Source organism: Centruroides sculpturatus, unplaced genomic scaffold (assembly GCF_000671375.1).
Source record: "Centruroides sculpturatus isolate CEXI.00-Female unplaced genomic scaffold, Cexi_2.0 scaffold275, whole genome shotgun sequence".
Taxonomy (NCBI): Eukaryota; Metazoa; Arthropoda; class Arachnida; order Scorpiones; family Buthidae; genus Centruroides; species Centruroides sculpturatus.
Window position 1 is genome coordinate 361896 of NW_019384477.1, and position 19198 is coordinate 381093.

Below are 19198 nucleotides of genomic sequence, written 5' to 3' on the forward strand. Positions count from 1 at the left end.
TGCAATATAGACCTATTACCTACAAGTTATTTTAATTAGTTTTAATATTATGATTTACTATAAATAAATATTTTAGCGATTAAAATTTTTCTTTATGTTTAATTGTTTCAATAGTTTCTATTTACGAAAATTATTTTAAAATTGTTTTTGTTAATTTTGAAACTCAGTCAAAAACATTAGATACAATTTTATTAAAAATTATATACCCTATGCCAAATTATTTGACATTTTGTTGTCTTTAAAAATAACTATCATTCACAGTTAAAACTGAATTACCATCATTATCAATATCGACAATAAAATTCTCTGAATTCAAATTCAAAGAATCGATTAGATGATTTCTTTTTGCATTTTCTATGGTTTAAAATTTGAAATATACAAAAAGATGTGTTATCAGATAATTATTATGATTTCTATATTAGTTATTGTTAGCCAGACAACTGCGGGATTAGATGTCATTTTATTGATATGTAGAAACTGAATTTGAAACCGATCCAGAATATCAATTTAACATGAACGACCAATTATTTATTGTGACATCGTCACAATGCCTAGCTTCAATTTTTAGTCATATTTTTAACTTATTTAATTTAAAATATATGCTCTCCATCTCAAATTAGTACTGTAGTGTTTTGTGTCTGTACAATATACTTTTCCTTTAACAATAGTGTCGTGCCGGTTATCTATTAACTGTTTTCAGGGGAAAAGTTTTGAATTGAAAAAACTTTACTTTCTGTTTGCATCGGAAGTTTATAGTTAATTGGGGCCTCCTGTCCGTAAGGTTTCCATATCTGGTCTCGGATCTCATCTATCTAACTCTGTTCTCGAAATTAAGGAAAGACAGAAGGATAACAATGGGCATTTACAGATATACAATTTTTTCAAATTGCAGTCCAATAACTGGTGGGATAATTATTTTTATTTTCCATCCAATGTTTTGATTGATTCACATTTTGATTAATTTCCATTATTGATTTTTTCTACTGTGGATCAAGTCCATCCGTAATGGGCATGATCGTGCCGATCTTATAGTCTTGATTTGTTTGTGCCTATTAATGATATATTTGTCATTTTAATCGTTTGTAATTCATTTTTTATATTTAAAATTAAATAATTTCAATAGTTTTTAAACTGTAAATGAATAATTTAATTGTAAAAATACCATTATCAGTTTTATGGAATAAATGGTGTAATCATATGTAGACTATATGTATTTATAATAAGTGACTCTATTGTATTTATTTGCAATTAGATGTGTGTGTATGAGACCAAAACAGACATGATGTGAATTTTAGAATTCAAGTCGATCTACGGCTTCAAAAATTACAACCAATGTTTTTTTGTCTCCGAATTACATGTGATTAGGCCTAATGCATCTACGGCATTTACAATTTCTGGCGCTTAAAAAAGCTTTTCATTTGAAAAATAGCTTTTCAGTCGGGTTGAGATGAGGGACTACTACATGGCAAAAATCTCCAACTGGTTCTCTGAGATTGGATAAGAGTACGAATTTCTTTAGTCGTGTGAACTTTTCGTACAGTTCTTATAATAGAAATTGTTCTCGTAATTTCATTTGCTTACTCTTATTTCAAAATATCAAATAGTTATATACAGAGTAGTTATAAAAATGATAGTATTCTTCGATAAAATTTTCATTTATATCTTTGAATGAGTTAAATATACGCATTATTTTTAATATTCTGGTTTTTTATCTACGTTGTTTTAATAAATGAAATGAGTTTAATAGAATATTTTCTTTTTATCTCAATTTTTGTTCATCATGGACTAATCGCGATGGAGTTAACTATCACTACTTAGCTAGAGTGGATGAGAAATGAGAAACAAAACTACTTATGAAAAAGTACAGTACAGAATTTCTGAAACCATAAGATTTTTCCTTATGATTGTAGAAACCATTAATTTGTCAGATGGCCGAACAAAGGCATCTCCTATTATGAGGAACTCAGGTTTAATTTCGAATCGAATTATCTGGAATTTATATAGGTATTTTGGCCTGAATCTCTATCCTTCGCTATCCAACTGCCCCTATTAATTAACCCATTGAACGCGTGTCCGTCCGTGTAACGTAATGCCAATAACGGCCACTAGAGGCGCCCCTGTCGTGTCTCGTATTTCGCACATTTAAATTAACAGTATAAATTATTATTATTTATTTGGCCAATAGCCAATAACAATATAAATAATTCAGTATATTTGTAATAGGAATTTATTATTGTCACGGAATGCCTGTAATGCGCACTAGGGGGCGTCTCTCTGGTGTACGTTATATATGCAGCTCTCTGGTACTTTTGTTATACTGTTTCAATGACAATTTGGCTCTTCTCACTTGACAAACTGCCGACCCCTGGAATAGACTAGTGACTAGTATAATGTCACAGTAGAGCGCCGATTATTCGAAAAAATTCCAGTCTGCAAATTTAAATTTTCGCCAGTGCTGTGGCGCTGCAATCTTTGGCTATGTCTTCGGCTACTCAAATATTTTACGTTTTTGATACTAAATTAACTTCTGAAGTATAATTTTTTATTGTTTTTATATTTTTCAATATATTTATTTTGTTTGTACAAAATAAAGAAATAAATTTTAACGATACAATAGTCACGATTATTATTTTAAAAAGTTTAAGTTAGGCTTAACATCAACGAAAATTCAACGCGAAGCGACACGCAACGGAGAAAAATTTCAACATGGGATTGGTTTATTAATATATTTTTTTCGCGCATAATCGATTATCCGAAATATCGCCACCCCCGAAACAATCCCAGTCCCCAATTGATTCGTATAATCGACGCGCTGCTGTATTTGTTTAATTATTGTACGATATAACGAATAAAATATCTAATTAATCTTAATATAATGTTTTACTATATCGCCCAGAAAATTGTTTTTCGCCTGCCAAAATATAAATTGTTACAAATCGCTCCCTCAACATGGAAAAACGCCCACATGGGGCGATATCGCCCCCGTTGAGAAACACTATTCTAGGGTGTCCGGTAGAAGTTTAACTCCCGGTCCTAGCTGGCCTCCCAGTCCTGGCTTGTTCTGATCTTTCTAGGATGTCCGGTAGATTCATGAGATACAGTATAAGAATTAATATATAACAAAATATATAATGTATGAAAATGAAATTGCATATAAAATATTTTGTAAAAGTAAATCGATTTTCTTTTTATTTCATAAATTAGTTTTTTTTTATCTAGAGAAAGTAATTTTTTAAAGGCATGTTTTTAATTTTATGTTTAAGCTGTGTATTGAAAGCTAACATTAAGATTTCTGATTTCAGCATTTAAATGTAATTATCTGCTTATATTTTAAGCGCAGTTCAATGGAGTTTAGACTTATTTGTAGATACAGAGATATTTAATCAAATAGCGATGTTTACCAAACTTTTTCTAATTTTTAAAAAGCTTAAATAATATATTTAAACAAGTATTCGTTTAACTGATAATTGCTAATAATAAATTTTATTGAATTAATGTTTTAAAATATTTTACATTGTAAAGAAAAGTTGCCGTTCATTGACTTTAATCACAAACTTTCTCTGGACTTTGAAGTTACAGTATATTTTATTGTATATTTTGTAATTTTATCTTATATAAATAGTTCACTTGTTAATCATTTCATCTTGGTCTGGATAACTAGAATTCATTTCACGACCTGTTTAATGAGATTATTGCCGAAAATTTAAATAGACTTTTACGAAGATTACAAAGATCCTTGGCCACAGTATAAATTTCTACGATAAAAATTAATAGTAATAAGAATAAAATGTTGGTCTTAGTTTTCCTTGGAAAATAATAAAATTTTATATGAAATTGGAACTTGAATTTTTCTTTATATTTGTATTAGATTTGGGATTTTATGATTATTTCGAACAAGAACTATTTTCGATAGATCTCTTTGAATTGGGCAATATGATAGCCGATGATTAAAATAGATAAAAATCTAACAAATGACCTAATTTTTACATAATTCTTCATGATTTGATAACTTCCTTTTAATCGTCTCATAATATTTATTTATCGATTAGCCTTTAACTCTTTTTATGTATAATACAATATACTTTCTACAAATACTTAATACATACTTTTTTATATGCCTCCTAAAATGCATTTCGGCCCCTGATGTTAAATGGTCCTCATGAGTTAGGTAATCATATATTATATAATAAGGCAAAAATATTTAACAATGTTACATTCAACAACTCACACATTCAAAAACCATATAATATTATTAAAATAATAATAATAAAATGATAAAAACCAATAACCAATAAAATATTTAAATCATACGCTTAGCTGTCGATAGCTAAGCGTATGATTTAAATATAGCCTTTAATAGTGTCTTGTGTTGACAAATCAATCTACGAATCAAGCAGATTACAAATCTTGCACTGTGAAAAAAATGTAGATTATCGAGCAAGATTTGAAGATTTCCTTCTATTTTATTTTTGATTTTCTTTACTATTAAAAAAACAATGTTTTGTGCGAATTTCACTAAACGGTGTATATCATTATTGCCCGTGGGATAGATTGCCGAGGCATCAGCCTACCCGCTCTTAGGAACCCAGGATCGATTCCGGACGGGTCGAAAAACTCCAGGAATTTTTTGAGTGATTTTTTTCTCGAAAATGTCTGACCCATCTATTATCACCCAGTCAACCCCATTGTGGGTCTGGTCATCAATCCCCAGTGTGCGACCTGTTATCAAAAGGGACTGAAAAAAGAGACTGGAGAAAGTCAATAAATTGTTGATACGAAAATAATATGATATTGGGATTTGCATTATATTTTTTCATTTTCTTTTTCAAATTATTATGATAGCAAAGAAAAATTAATGTTATAGTGACGATACATCTCTAATTTTTTATTGAAATAAGCGATTCTAAAGAAACAAAATCAAATGTTTTTTCGAGATTAGTTCCTGTACTTGTTTCCTTTCATTTTACTTAAATTTTTTACCACGTTTACATCAAGGAATTCAGCAAGAGATGGCAATTCAAATTATTCGTGAAAAAGACTACAGTGGATTGGTTCGTTTTTAATTCTTATTTTTTAAAGTGACAGAGGAATTTCTAGTCGCGTGTCCATTAAGCAGATAGAAGGAAGAAATTCGTCTGAAACGAGAATTGAATTTTGGCTTTGTGATTGAATTACGAACTCTACCATTGTCATTCGTATTATTCTCTAAGAAAATACAAATCATTTGGTAATTTAATAAACGAGAAATCAGCTACTATAGGCTATTTGACATACTTCAGTTAAGATCCTTTTATGGCCAGACATGATCCATAATGGAATTAGCAATTCAGATTTAGAAATGGAAACAATGCATTGATTCGTGAATAATCTGATCAAATTTTTTCGATGATTTGTTAAATTTTGTATGAACTTGTAATATTCTGGCTTTTTCCCCCGGTTTCTATAATAATGGTAGCTGTTGGCATTTTTCATCCGCATAACCCATAAAAAGTTGTTGAGTTCGCAAATTTTTTAATTTAAAAATCTTAAGTCACGAATCATGAGATTTTTTAAAAATGAAACATAATTAAATGATATCGCAGATTTATGAAGTCCTAGATTATATAAACAACTAATATACTAAATACTTATAATATTTGTCACTAATTTCTGCTCTAGTTTCTAATCTGTCATCTTTCTTTTCTTTTATTAAGTTATGGCAACGTAATACTTGGGAGATCTAGCATAGAGAAGAATGCCTTCCGGGAGGTCTTTTTAAGGTTAAGGGAACTGGCTCCTATTCAGTCGTTACAGACGTGGAGAAAACCCAGAAAACTCCAGGTGGCCAGCCTGGAGCCACCTGGAGTTTTCCAGAAAACAGCCAGGTGGCCATCTTGGTGAGGCGCGAACCCACGACCGCACTCCCTGTGTTCAGAGAACAGAACCGCTTGGTTGACCGTCTGGCATATCCCTGTAATCATTAATTTGTTGAAAATGATTGAGACGAAATTCCTTAAAATTTAGTTAAATCATCTTGGATTTGTGATTCAGAAAATTTTAAATGGTTATTTTTATTTTTCTAATACAAAGAATTGAGAGAGAGAAGAGAGGTTTTGCGTCACATTATATTTTTACATGTAAACTATATGCCGTGTATGATATCTATCTTTGCATGCTTTTAATTTTTGATGGCGGCATGGCTGAGCGGTTAAGGTGTCAGCCTACTGCTCCTAGCGGGTCGAAAAACCCCAGAAATTTTTCGAAGATGGTCCGTCCCGGATACGTCGAGCCTCATCACTCGGCCGCATCATTGTTGATAAAGCCGAACCCACGACGGACTTGATAAATAAAATGTCTTTCTTACGTCTACAGAAAAAGTGCTTTTTTTTTTCCTTTTAAATGTATATATATATATATATATATCTGCATTGTAGTTAATTACTTAAAAAATGTGCCAAATATACAAACGAAATTAAACTCATTTGATATGAGTATTAATTAATAGAATATTTTTGTCTTAATTCAGTGAAGTAGCGAAAATCCGGAATAATTGGGTCCGGATCCCGACCGGATTTTTCGTAATTTTTTCCAAGATTACGAATTCCGAAAGAATATTAGAATACTGTATCAACAACGAAATTACTTTTGAACGGAATAATAATCATTTTTCGTCGGCCGAATCCGAATGTTGACTTCGCTTGACTGTGTATATGTATTTTATCTACCTGACAATTTTTCAATAATGTATTATTAAATATACTATTAATAGATTTACTAGATCGATAATTTAGCGAAAATTCAAATTAAACTCTGAATTTTATCGATAATATTATTAATTACATCGTTGAATAATCGATATTTTCCATTTTAGAAACCAATAATTCTTAACTATTAATAAATCTCAAATAAAAATAAAAATTAATATCGTATAATAGTAATAATACTTTAATAAATTGAAATTTTATTAATTTATTCTTTCTAAAATAAAAAGAAAAAAAAATGCATGTTATGATCTTAAACCGACTCATCGTGGGTGCGCAGTATGACTGTTGTGTTTATACGGAAGGTGTTGTAGGGAAGTTTCAAAAATTTTCTTTTATTTATAAACTTGGTAAGAAATATAATTTACCCTCTTAAGCTGATTATTTATCAAAATTATATATTCGACAAGTCTTATCTATTATTTGCATTATTGTAATTTGCGATAAGTGAGTTTTATGGATATTTAAATAGAAAGGTATCGTTATAAAAATATAATTAAGCATTTCTTGTCTTAAATAATGAAAGAAAAAGTAATTATACGAAGCATTTTATATTTATTTGATATATTAAGTTAAGAAACATTACTCTTATTCACGTATGAACCGGTAGTTAAGTCTCGTATTAAGATTATTCTTATACAGTTGAATCTCGCTAATCCGGCATTCCCGTATACAAGATATGGCCGGATTACTGAGTGTATAAACTAAAGGCAATTTACAGTACAATTTGCCTGTACTGATTCTCTTTTTGGAGCCGTATTTTGTTGTGAAATTAAGCACGGGGATATGGTAATTGTGAGTTTAATTATTAATGTTAGAAGTTTATTATATGTATTTTAGAAAAATAAATGCGAATAAGAGAACGATATTTTAAAGGAGTGCGCCGGTTAATCGAGAGGCCGTATTAAGAAGAGCGTACCGTATTTGGAATTACCTCTGAAATGTTTCTAATTGAAGTTTATGCAAAATATATTGATAGGTTTATTTTGATTGTATCGACTTGGCCTTAAATTTTTGTTTATGGTGTTTGTTTTTTTAGAATATATATATATATGTGTGTGTGCATAAACTCAAGTTTAATATTACAATAGTTTAGTGTTTTGTAGGTTGCAAAGTTATTAAAATGTATTACAGTAAAATTAAGTTAATAAATGTTTATATATTGATAATGAAGTATTTTAGATTCTTAAAATTGTTGTTTTTTTATTATTTTATTATTTTTTTTTTTGTAATAAATCAATTGAAGAGTTTGGGTATAAAAAATGGCAAGTGCTGTAATGATAGTTTAGAGAAAAAGCAAAAATTAAACATCTCTAGAAGTTTTTAGTTTTATTTTCTTTAATTGTAATAAAGTGCTTCTTACAGTTAAAAGTACATTTGATATTTAAAATTAAAACACATTGCTGTTTATATTGCATTATAATGTACAGTACTAATGGTAATGGCACTTATGTTTTATACCCAAACTCTTCAATTTTGATAAATAAGCTTAATAGATTTATATATTGATAGGTAACAAAAGTTTGAATCACTGTTCCAAGGCTCTGTGTTTTAATATTAAAATTTTATAATCATTAAAATATTTTTAAAATTTGCTTTCATATATACATATATAAAAATACAGTATATACTTATATATAAACTCAACTCAATAAATGTTATTAAATCAAACAATACAGTCAGATTCTTATCAGGTTGCAATAAGGCTAATTGATTAGTCTTATTATAGCCTGATAATGTGACTATCATTTGATTAAAAATGTATACATCTATCTTAATTCATAAATGATATATATTTCTGAATGTTGTGCTTTAATTATCAATTAATGGCAATGGAGTTTAGAATAAAAAAGCAAATAGATAATTTTATATAAAATGGATGAAATAGAAAGTCTTAAATAGAAATAGTATTGATAAACTGTTTAATTCATTTAATACCTGTTTTGCATATAATTTATTTTATTATTACATGTTTACTTTTAATTATTTTACATTTGATCTTAATAATTATCATTAACTTAACAGTAAAGATAACATCTAAAATTGTGCATTAAAAAGCAATAAAAACAATTATAATGTATAAATATAGATTTCATTGCAATTCTTGTAAATACATCAAAGTATTGAAGTAGGAAAAAAATTAAATTTTTATAATCATTAAAAAAAATTAATTAATTATAATAATTAATTAATTAATTATTTTGAGAGAAACAAACTTAGAAACCCAATCAGGTGAGAAAATAATTATCATTAAGTTTTAGTATTTATAGAAAAAGTAGTAAAAGATTTAAATCATACTTTTTATTAAATCTTATTCTATAGACAAAAGTTAATATCGAATTACAAATAATACAGTTGTTTCTATTTTAGAGAATGTATATTAAAAACAAACAGATTTTTATTTCAAATAGTATTTGTGCTAAAAAATTACTGATAAATTGATTTGTGCTGTGTCCTAAATTAGGTATTTGAATGATCTTCTAAAGAAGAACAAATGATAACTGGGATGAAAGACTAATAACTACAGTATAATTTCTAATAATCAATAAAAATCTTATTTATAGTTTGATAAATAATTGTTGATTAATTAAATGATTTACTATAATAAAAGACTAAATCATAGTATATAAAATTAATGCATGATGATAATTAGAAAAAAAGGCTATTCCTATATTTTATTTTTGGAAAAATTATTGCATTGGTGTAGCAAATTAGAAGTTTATATATATTTAATGATATAAAATTAGTTAAAATAATTTTACAATGAATAAAATCTAGTTTCTTCAGAACTTAATGTTAATTTTTCTATTCAAAAAAGTTTGTAAATAAAAATAATAGTAAATTATTTTATTAAATGATTAGAATCAGATATCAATAATAAATTGAAGTCTAAAATTACTTGGTTAATTATGGATGAAAGTAGAATTATACATCAGATCTATAAATTTATTTCATTTTATATTTGCATCTATATTTTCATTGCTTACTAGCAGACCCCACCATGCATTGTTGTGGCTCAAAATGTATCTATTATAAATGTATAACGCTTCCCCCGTGGGAGGGAATTTTTTGAAAAATCCCTTCTTAGTGTACATTCTCTTGACATACCCTATTAAAATGCAATCAGAAACGCAAAAAACCACATCTAAAATAGTATACATAGAAGCCGAGTTCTTTATAGTAAGCCTTAATCCTGTCCCTCTCCCCCCAGTGGGGGGAATTTTGACATGCAAGCTTATATTATACAAAAACATGTGCATATTCAAATGGAGCATTGTGTCAAAATTTCAAAGGAATCAGTAGGAACGAATGAACATTACATTTTTATTTATATATATAGATAGAAGATGATCTGCTTTAGTTCATCCTCACAGAAAAGCCATAATGCCTCACAGAAAAGCAAACTTAGGTCATCGTACTCGCAGAGTTAGCACCATCTGTTGGAGTTAAAAGCCTTAATCCTAGATGATATCTTTTAATTTATATGAGTGTTTAATGGAATAATATACAGCCTATGTCCACCTTGAAGTTTCATTCTAAATATTGGTGAAAGAATTTTTGAAATCAGATGAGTAGTTTTGAAGATTACCTTCTATTGATACATCCAAACTTACAAACTTTACCTCTTTATAATATTAGTATAGATTTACACGTTGCTATATCTCAAAATTTGAAAATTATTAACTATGATCCAGAGTTTACAAGCTGATCTTAATATTTTAGTTGCCCATCTTGAGTCTTAGGAGTAATTTGGTGAAAAGATAACTTATATATATTTTATTGGTTTATCAATATGATAACTATTAGAAACCTTTTTTTTTTTTAGTTTAATAATTATTTTATCTAAATGTTCACTTTTTACTAGATATTATTCTCTCTCTTTTACTGCAGTTTTAAATTGAAAATTTTATTTTTTGATTTTTAATCTGAGTAAAAATTTACTTTATAATATCTTATTGTAATCATTTTAATGTATGTTTAAATTTCATAATTTTATTTGTTTAAATTTTATCAATGTATTTTTATCTATTTCATAAATTGTTTTTGCTATATTGTTATCACTTTGCTTTTAATGGGGACATAGTCAGTGTTTTGTTTTGGAGAACAGTAATCTCATTCTATACAGCATTACTTACAAAATATAAAATAAAAATAAATATAGGCTATAGACAAAACAATATGAAATATAGTACTCTGCTTTCTGTTTGCTCTTTTCATTTATTTTGATTTAGATTCAACTTTAAGCATGCCATACATATTTTATTCTTTAAAAGTATTCTGTTTACACACAAATTTGATATATAATAAAATTAAAATTTATTGAAAGTAGTTTTGTATTCTGTATAATTAAATCTTCATATTCAAAATTCTGCTTAATTTATTATTAAATTGAATGTGATATTTGAAAAGAAATAAATTTTAAATGTGTGTTTTATTTTGACAGACAAAAGGCAAAAGTGTTTTTTGTACTTTTATGTTATGAATATCCATGTCACTTTGCATATTATGTTTCAGTGTTATGCTGCATCACACATCAGTGTTTCACTTCAGTCAAAATAGCATGCTAGTGTAAAATTCAAAATCAAAAATTATTTGAAGTTAATAAAAAATGATTTTTCTAAAGTATTACAATTAAGTGTTTTATTGTTACTTTTGTTTTGTTAAAGCACATGATTCAAAAAAGCAAAATTTGAAATTTCTTTCAAAATTAGTCAAAACAATTAACCCAAAAGTATTACAACTAAATATTTTTGTTAATTTTTTTACATTAAAGAATTTACTTACTACTATTTGAATAGTGTTTTAAAGGAATGTTACTCACTTTCCTTCATTTAGAATAACAATTTACATTTAAAAGTTGCATGCAAAGTTTGATGAAAACAAATCCTCAACTCAACAAACTTCAAATCTAATGGAAGAGAAAAAATAACATTTGATCTGAGCATCCAAGTATTAGTCCATACACAAGAATCATACCTACAAAATTGTTTCATTACATGCTATTCTTGGCTTTTAACATATTTAAAATAAGTACAATTTATTATCTTCTTTGAAAAAACATTGGGATGTAATATATCATATTCCTTTAGAAGACAATAAACATTTGGCATTTGTGCTTAAACAAATTGAGAAAAGTAAATGAAAACATTTTTCTCAACAATACATCTAATCTGAAATGCTAAACTGAGGGACTAATTTGCATATAATAATTTTGATTTTTTTATGTTGAATTATTTTGTTTCTTTCATTAACAATATCTATAGAACATTTTGGTTTAGGACATTGGAATAGAACAAAATGCTACAGTCATTTTAAATGTTTGCTGAAATTAACATTTTAAAATTTTTAATATATTTTAATAAAAACAATATATAGTGAAACCTCTAAGAAACCATCTCCAAAACTTACTTGTTATGAAAACTGGTCATCTCACAGGATGGTCTTGTCAAGGAAGTGACAATTATCTAATGGACACAGAGGACTATGTACAGTACTTATATCCAATAGCTGTACATAGTACTATGTACTAGTATTATATACTATATTAGATGTGGACATTACATTTTCATGTTCATCATGTAATTCTGTATTGTAAATGAAGTTTTACATATATACTTAAAATATCTGATTTAAAGTAATCTGAAATGGACATTGGCTTTCTCTGTTTTTAACTTTTTTGATTAGATAATGCCTTCATATCTCTTCTATTTGGTCAAACCTTTCAGGTTAAATTCCAAATCCCATCCAAATTTGTCATCATCAATTACCACTATCTATCCCTATTAATAAATATAAAAATTAACTTCATTGGCTTTGCTATATTATTTAGTTTAATATGAATAAATAGCATATGCTTTATTCTTATGTTTTAACTTGTTGAGTATATTTACAAAAAATTATGTATATTCTAATGATAAGACTGAGTATAGGAGAAAATAAAGACATTAAAGTTGGAAAAATTAAGATACATTTTTACATCTAATGCAACAGTGCAATATGCCCAATGTTGTATATTGTTCATGTTGTATATGTTTTTACTGCATCATACCATCCAGATGATGAAATGGTCACTTCAAAGACTATTTTTGAGCAGAGCTCTCCATAAGTCATAGTGTTTTGTCTGTGATTGAAGTTTAAAGCAACCACACAACCACTAAATATGATTTTTTTTTTTGCAAATACTGTGTGTACAACTTGGTAATGCCAATATTGTAACAAATCTGGAATTTCAAAATCTAATCTAAGGTCTGAGATATTTGAGGTCAAAGTTTGCCATTGGTTGAATGATTGCTGATTGTAAACTGGTCACATGCTACATGTCAATCAAGTTTCCAATTGCTGTCAATTTACATCGATCTCTACGACAATTTTTATTTTGATCTTTATTAAGGCGTTTAACATGCACAGTCTGCAGTCACACTTGTTTTACTGGTTGCTGGAGTTGGTAGGCTGCTGACCACACACATGGGTGTTTTAAACATTTTTTGATGTTTTTGTTGGTAAGGGTGTTAGGTATGCACATCCTCCTCAGAACCTGCATGTTTTAAACTGCTTTAGACAGAATGTTAGAAGCATGTCACCACAGTTGTGTTTTCATATTAAGCCAAAACAGAAAAACCTATGCCATGTAGCTCAGTTGTTTTTCTAGTAAATACCTAGTATATTTTACACAAAGGGATTATGAATTCAGATGTTTAATAGTAAACTAAAAGGATTGTTGGCTTAAAGAGTTTTTATCTGATGGTGCACAGAGGTTCACTTTATTATACAAATAGATAATAACAATTAAACTAAATATTAATTTTTAACTTTCCCAATGTTATGAAACATAAGTATAAATTTCATAAACATTTATTGGAATATGATATCTAGTTTGTCTATCTTGATAACTTTGGATCTAAGAGAGAGTTTTTGGAACGTTTCATTTGGGAATGTTTCAAAAGTACTGTTTGATTTTGTTTTTACTGATGTTATTTAATGCAAGGCTGTGATAAAACAATCCATACATTGTTTTAAGTTATTTAATATCTAATGTACAATGCTAAAACATCAAGTCACTAAAAATCATAAGTTATAATTTTTATAACTATTTATATAATTTTTAGTGTCTGGATACCCTAGCTTTAGTGCATTTATAAATCACACATTAGTAATGTTAAAAACATTACTATAGAATATAAATTAAATTCCAAAAAGTAAAACTTATAATAGGACAAACATGATTTATTAATTGATTCATTGTATTATTACATAATTGTTTTTCAATTATTTTTGTGATTCTGCAATTTTATAAAGAACTTTTTTTTTAACATTTATTTCCATAAAATAGGAAACTAAAACAACTTTAATGTATCCTGCTTCTAAATTTCTATTGAAAAATTCATAAATTCTGTGGTTCTTGATGTTTCTTGTAGTCTTAATTCTTCTAACATTATCATTTTCATGATGGTATATAGATAATGATGCCTGTTTTAAAAAAGTTTATTGAGCAAGTGATCTGCTTTTTTTATAGACATTTCTTTTTTTTATTTGCTTTGAAAATCTTTACTATATTCAATCTGAAAAGTCTATATAATTTTGTAACATCTTGTAAGAATATGAGAAACATCAATAACCATAGAATTTATAAATTTTTTGTATTGATGATTTGAGGCAGATTTAATAAATAAGGTTAGTTGCAGTGCTAAAGAAACATAAATCAGCATACAAGATTGTGGTTAATAATAATGAAAGAGTATACTGTAATACTATACCAATNTCTTTACTATATTCAATCTGAAAAGTCTATATAATTTTGTAACATCTTGTAAGAATATGAGAAACATCAATAACCATAGAATTTATAAATTTTTTAATAAAAATTTAGAAGTAGGATATATTAGTTGTTCTAGTTTCCTATTTTATGGAAATGAATGTTAAAAAAATTTAAAAAGAAGAATTCTTTATAAAATTCCAAGACATTTTGTCTAAATTACTAATGATTATTTTTACAATTTTCCATAAAATAGTCAGTAAAACTATAAAATTTCTGAAGATGACTTAAATTTGATGTAACTCATGCATATGTACAGTACATTGATATATTGTGTTTTAATAAAGATGTTTGTATATTAAAATTGTTTCTTGGTTTAAAAATTTTATTTAAATTACAAATATAGTGCATGCTTGCTAATCTGAACTAGTTATTATATGCAGTTGACTGGTTGTTTAGATTTGTGGAATATATATATATATATATATATATATATATATATAGAGGAAAGGAAGTCAAAAAGGACTACAAATAAATACAGGGGACAAAAGTAGGTATATACTGTAGTTGTGAATCTGAGAAATACAGATGTTTGGTGTTCATTATTATTATTATTTTATTTTGTATTCCTGATTTAATTTATGCATAAAAATTTTTTTTTGTAATTACAACTGCATACCAACTTTTGCATTCCCCTATACTTTTAAACATGTTTATACTGTGTTTGGAACATATATTAAAGTATGTAGTACATATTTACAAATTCAGTGTTTTAAAAAATCTGTCCTTTCTTTATTTTTTTATTTTTAGCTAGAACATTTAACAAAAACAAACAAAATTGGCTTGGATTAGAGTTTCTGACCCCAAACTTCCAGAAAATTTCAAAACTTTTCAGAAAAGTCTTGGGATAAACTGTTTGTAAATTTAATTTAATAGTGGCAAAATTTCAAACTGAAAGCTGTTGAATTTATCATAATTTTTAATTTCAGTAAAATGCATGTTGCATCATAGACAATGATTTAAAATTTTAAGATGAGATATGTCTAGGTAGCAAGCAGTTAAGTAAGCAAACCAATGATATAGTCCATTTCATATGAAATTAAATACAAAATATCATTAATTATATCATTGGTTTGCTTGCTTAACTGCTTTCCACCTAGCTTGTCCAATGAGTCATTTTGACTTTAAGCTAAATTTTTTCTGATTGCTTCAATCACACGATAAAGTTTGACAATATATTTATGATTGCACTATTACTGATTTCTTTCAGTAAGGAATACTTTTTGTATGTCATTTGATGTTTCAAAAAGCTAGAGGTGTTTTGGTGTTTAATTGAAAAGTTAAATAAAAAATAAAATTAAAATAAAATTTATGCAAATAATATAAATTTAATAAATTTTTCTAAGTTACAATTATCCCTCCTCAGTTTTATTAACTAAAATTGAAATATTTTCTTTTAAGCACATCCTATTATATCAATTAGTTTATCGTATTATTATGGGATTTTAATATCTGGAATCAATCTTCCATATTTCCAGGCAGTTTTTTTTACATGGATTTTATTGCAGTGAAATGTATTAAAATATAATAAATACATTTTTTAAAATATAATTTTTATGATCAAAATTGTATAGTCCCAGGAATTTCCGGAAAGAACATATCTTGTCTCACGAATAGAAAAATAGCAGACTCGGAATTCTAATTTGGATTAGCATTACTTCAGATTAGCAAGAGTGCATCAGAGTGTGTTCAGTTTTTTGTTGTTAAATATTATTACATTAAATAATAAATAAATATTTATTAGTATTAATATATTATTAATTATTTATTGCACAATTTTTAGATTCAAATTTAATGAAGATTAATTAAAAAATGGGAAAGATAACTGCTGATAAATCTCAAATAAATTCATCTTTAGAATTACAAGTAATGGCCAAAAGTAAGAAAACTAATCATACTATGAATTTATTATTATAATTATAATCAACTCCCAGAAATTCATGTTTTTATGCTATTTTAGACAATCTTGTATATTGCATATTGACAACTTAATATAGTTTTGAATTTTTATCTGACAAAATTTGAGAGTTGAAAAAATAATAAGATTGATTTAACAAAATTTCTATTTGTAATGATTAATGGATTATTTGATATCCTGATTTCTTAAATTAGATTTTTAAATATTAAAAATATATACTGAAGAAAAATAAATTGTTCTTTTTAAATCCATCACTTGCATTCATCAGGAACAAAAAAGAGTTTTTAACCATAGAGATGATATTTCTTTTTATTTGAGGCTGCACTTCTGTGAAAATATGCCAAAACAATTTTTAAAAATCCTCTGATAATGATCCATAAAAAAAAAAATATGATGATTTATAGTTACATTAAAATTGACCGACAATTTATGCTTCTTCACAATGTATATATTTTATATATTAAATATATGCATTGTGAAGAAGCATAAATTGTCATCTTCATTCATATTCACCAGGAACAAACAGTTTTCAATCACAAAAAAAGATTTGTTTCTTCAATGTATAGTTTTAATTTGTAAAATACCTTTAGCCAATTGTAATCAAACTAAGTTTTTAAAATTGATAAAATTACAGCTTATCAGTTTCAGATGAGATGTCAGAGATCTTGAAAATGTTAATCAGAATTTAAAAAATCAAATTTCTTAAATGTGGTAAACTGTAAATTTTTGACAGCTGTAAATGTAACTTGATAATTCACTAAGAAAGTCAATAGCGAAAATCATTTTAGAATAAATAATGTAGGGAGTTAAATATTTAGAATTCCTGTTATTAAATTGGATTTTTAGAGTTGACTATAATATAATTTGAACATATTTTAAAATAGTACAGTGGTACGTAGTCTTAATTCTTCTAACATTATCATTTTCATGATGGTATATAGATAATGATGCCTGTTTTAAAAAAGTTTATTGAGCAAGTGATCTGCTTTTTTTATAGACATTTCTTTTTTTTATTTGCTTTGAAAATCTTTACTATATTCAATCTGAAAAGTCTATATAATTTTGTAACATCTTGTAAGAATATGAGAAACATCAATAACCATAGAATTTATAAATTTTTTAATAAAAATTTAGAAGTAGGATATATTAGTTGTTCTAGTTTCCTATTTTATGGAAATGAATGTTAAAAAAATTTAAAAAGAAGAATTCTTTATAAAATTCCAAGACATTTTGTCTAAATTACTAATGATTATTTTTACAATTTTCCATAAAATAGTCAGTAAAACTATAAAATTTCTGAAGATGACTTAAATTTGATGTAACTCATGCATATGTACAGTACATTGATATATTGTGTTTTAATAAAGATGTTTGTATATTAAAATTGTTTCTTGGTTTAAAAATTTTATTTAAATTACAAATATAGTGCATGCTTGCTAATCTGAACTAGTTATTATATGCAGTTGACTGGTTGTTTAGATTTGTGGAATATATATATATATATATATATATAGAGGAAAGGAAGTCAAAAAGGACTACAAATAAATACAGGGGACAAAAGTAGGTATATACTGTAGTTGTGAATCTGAGAAATACAGATGTTTGGTGTTCATTATTATTATTATTTTATTTTGTATTCCTGATTTAATTTATGCATAAAAATTTTTTTTTGTAATTACAACTGCATACCAACTTTTGCATTCCCCTATACTTTTAAACATGTTTATACTGTGTTTGGAACATATATTAAAGTATGTAGTACATATTTACAAATTCAGTGTTTTAAAAAATCTGTCCTTTCTTTATTTTTTTATTTTTAGCTAGAACATTTAACAAAAACAAACAAAATTGGCTTGGATTAGAGTTNGTATAGTCTATATTTTTTATTTTTTGGAGGTCTCCAGAACGAATTAATCAAATTCCCATAGAAACCTATGGTAAATCGATAATCGGTTAACGAACAATTCGGATAACGAACAAAGTCTTGGAACGGATTATGTTCGTTAACCGATCACCCACTGTAAATATAAAATTTTCCATATATTTTAAATCTTTTATTATTATTATTTTATAATAATTTCTAAAGAACATACTAGCATGTGAAAATTTATTTTTAATATTACAAGGCAGATTTAATAAATAAGGTTAGTTGCAGTGCTAAAGAAACATAAATCAGCATACAAGATTGTGGTTAATAATAATGAAAGAGTATACTGTAATACTATACCAATAGTTATTTCTGCTTGGTGGTACAGTATTTTCATTCACTGTGCAAGTTACAAAATGGCATCATCCATATCAAACTGCACCAGAATCAAAAATCAAATAAGGTATTGAGATCCAGTTACACTTACAAGTTAGTAAGATCCATTGCAAGAATGAATACACAATATGAAGTCTTGCATGTCACTACAAAAAGCTTGCAAGTGGGTTCAAAAATTTAAGAAAGGCCAAACAAACATTGAGCCACAGTCTTTTGAAATCAAGCTTTTTGTAGAAACATGCTTGACTTTCCAATTGTGCATACACTCTGTGATGAATCTTTCTAGGTCTAATGCCTTTAGCTGTCGAAAAGCAAATAACAGTTTGCTGTTTGATATTGGCAATGCCATTTTGTAAACCACATGGTGTACACATATGTTACTTGGCAGGGCTATATTACTATGTATTGTTTCAATATTATTAGTCTCTCTAACTTTAAATACTACTACTGTAATTGGAGAAACA

General features: G+C 26.9%; 1 protein-coding gene across 5 annotated transcripts in view; it reads left to right on the forward strand.

Annotated features, from left to right (window-relative positions):
- Window positions 1–19198, forward strand: part of LOC111621358 — an 82686-nt gene that overhangs the window by 28650 nt on the left and 34838 nt on the right. For 4 of the 5 annotated variants that reach the window (XM_023363465.1, XM_023363469.1, XM_023363468.1 and 1 more), the window contains exon 2: window positions 16337–16432. In XM_023363465.1, coding sequence (XP_023219233.1) covers window positions 16366–16432 — 67 coding nt within the window. In that variant the 5' untranslated portion in view covers window positions 16337–16365. Of the gene's footprint in view, window positions 1–6979; window positions 7091–16336; window positions 16433–19198 lie in introns of those variants that run through there. The other variant, XM_023363466.1, reaches the window with a different exon arrangement.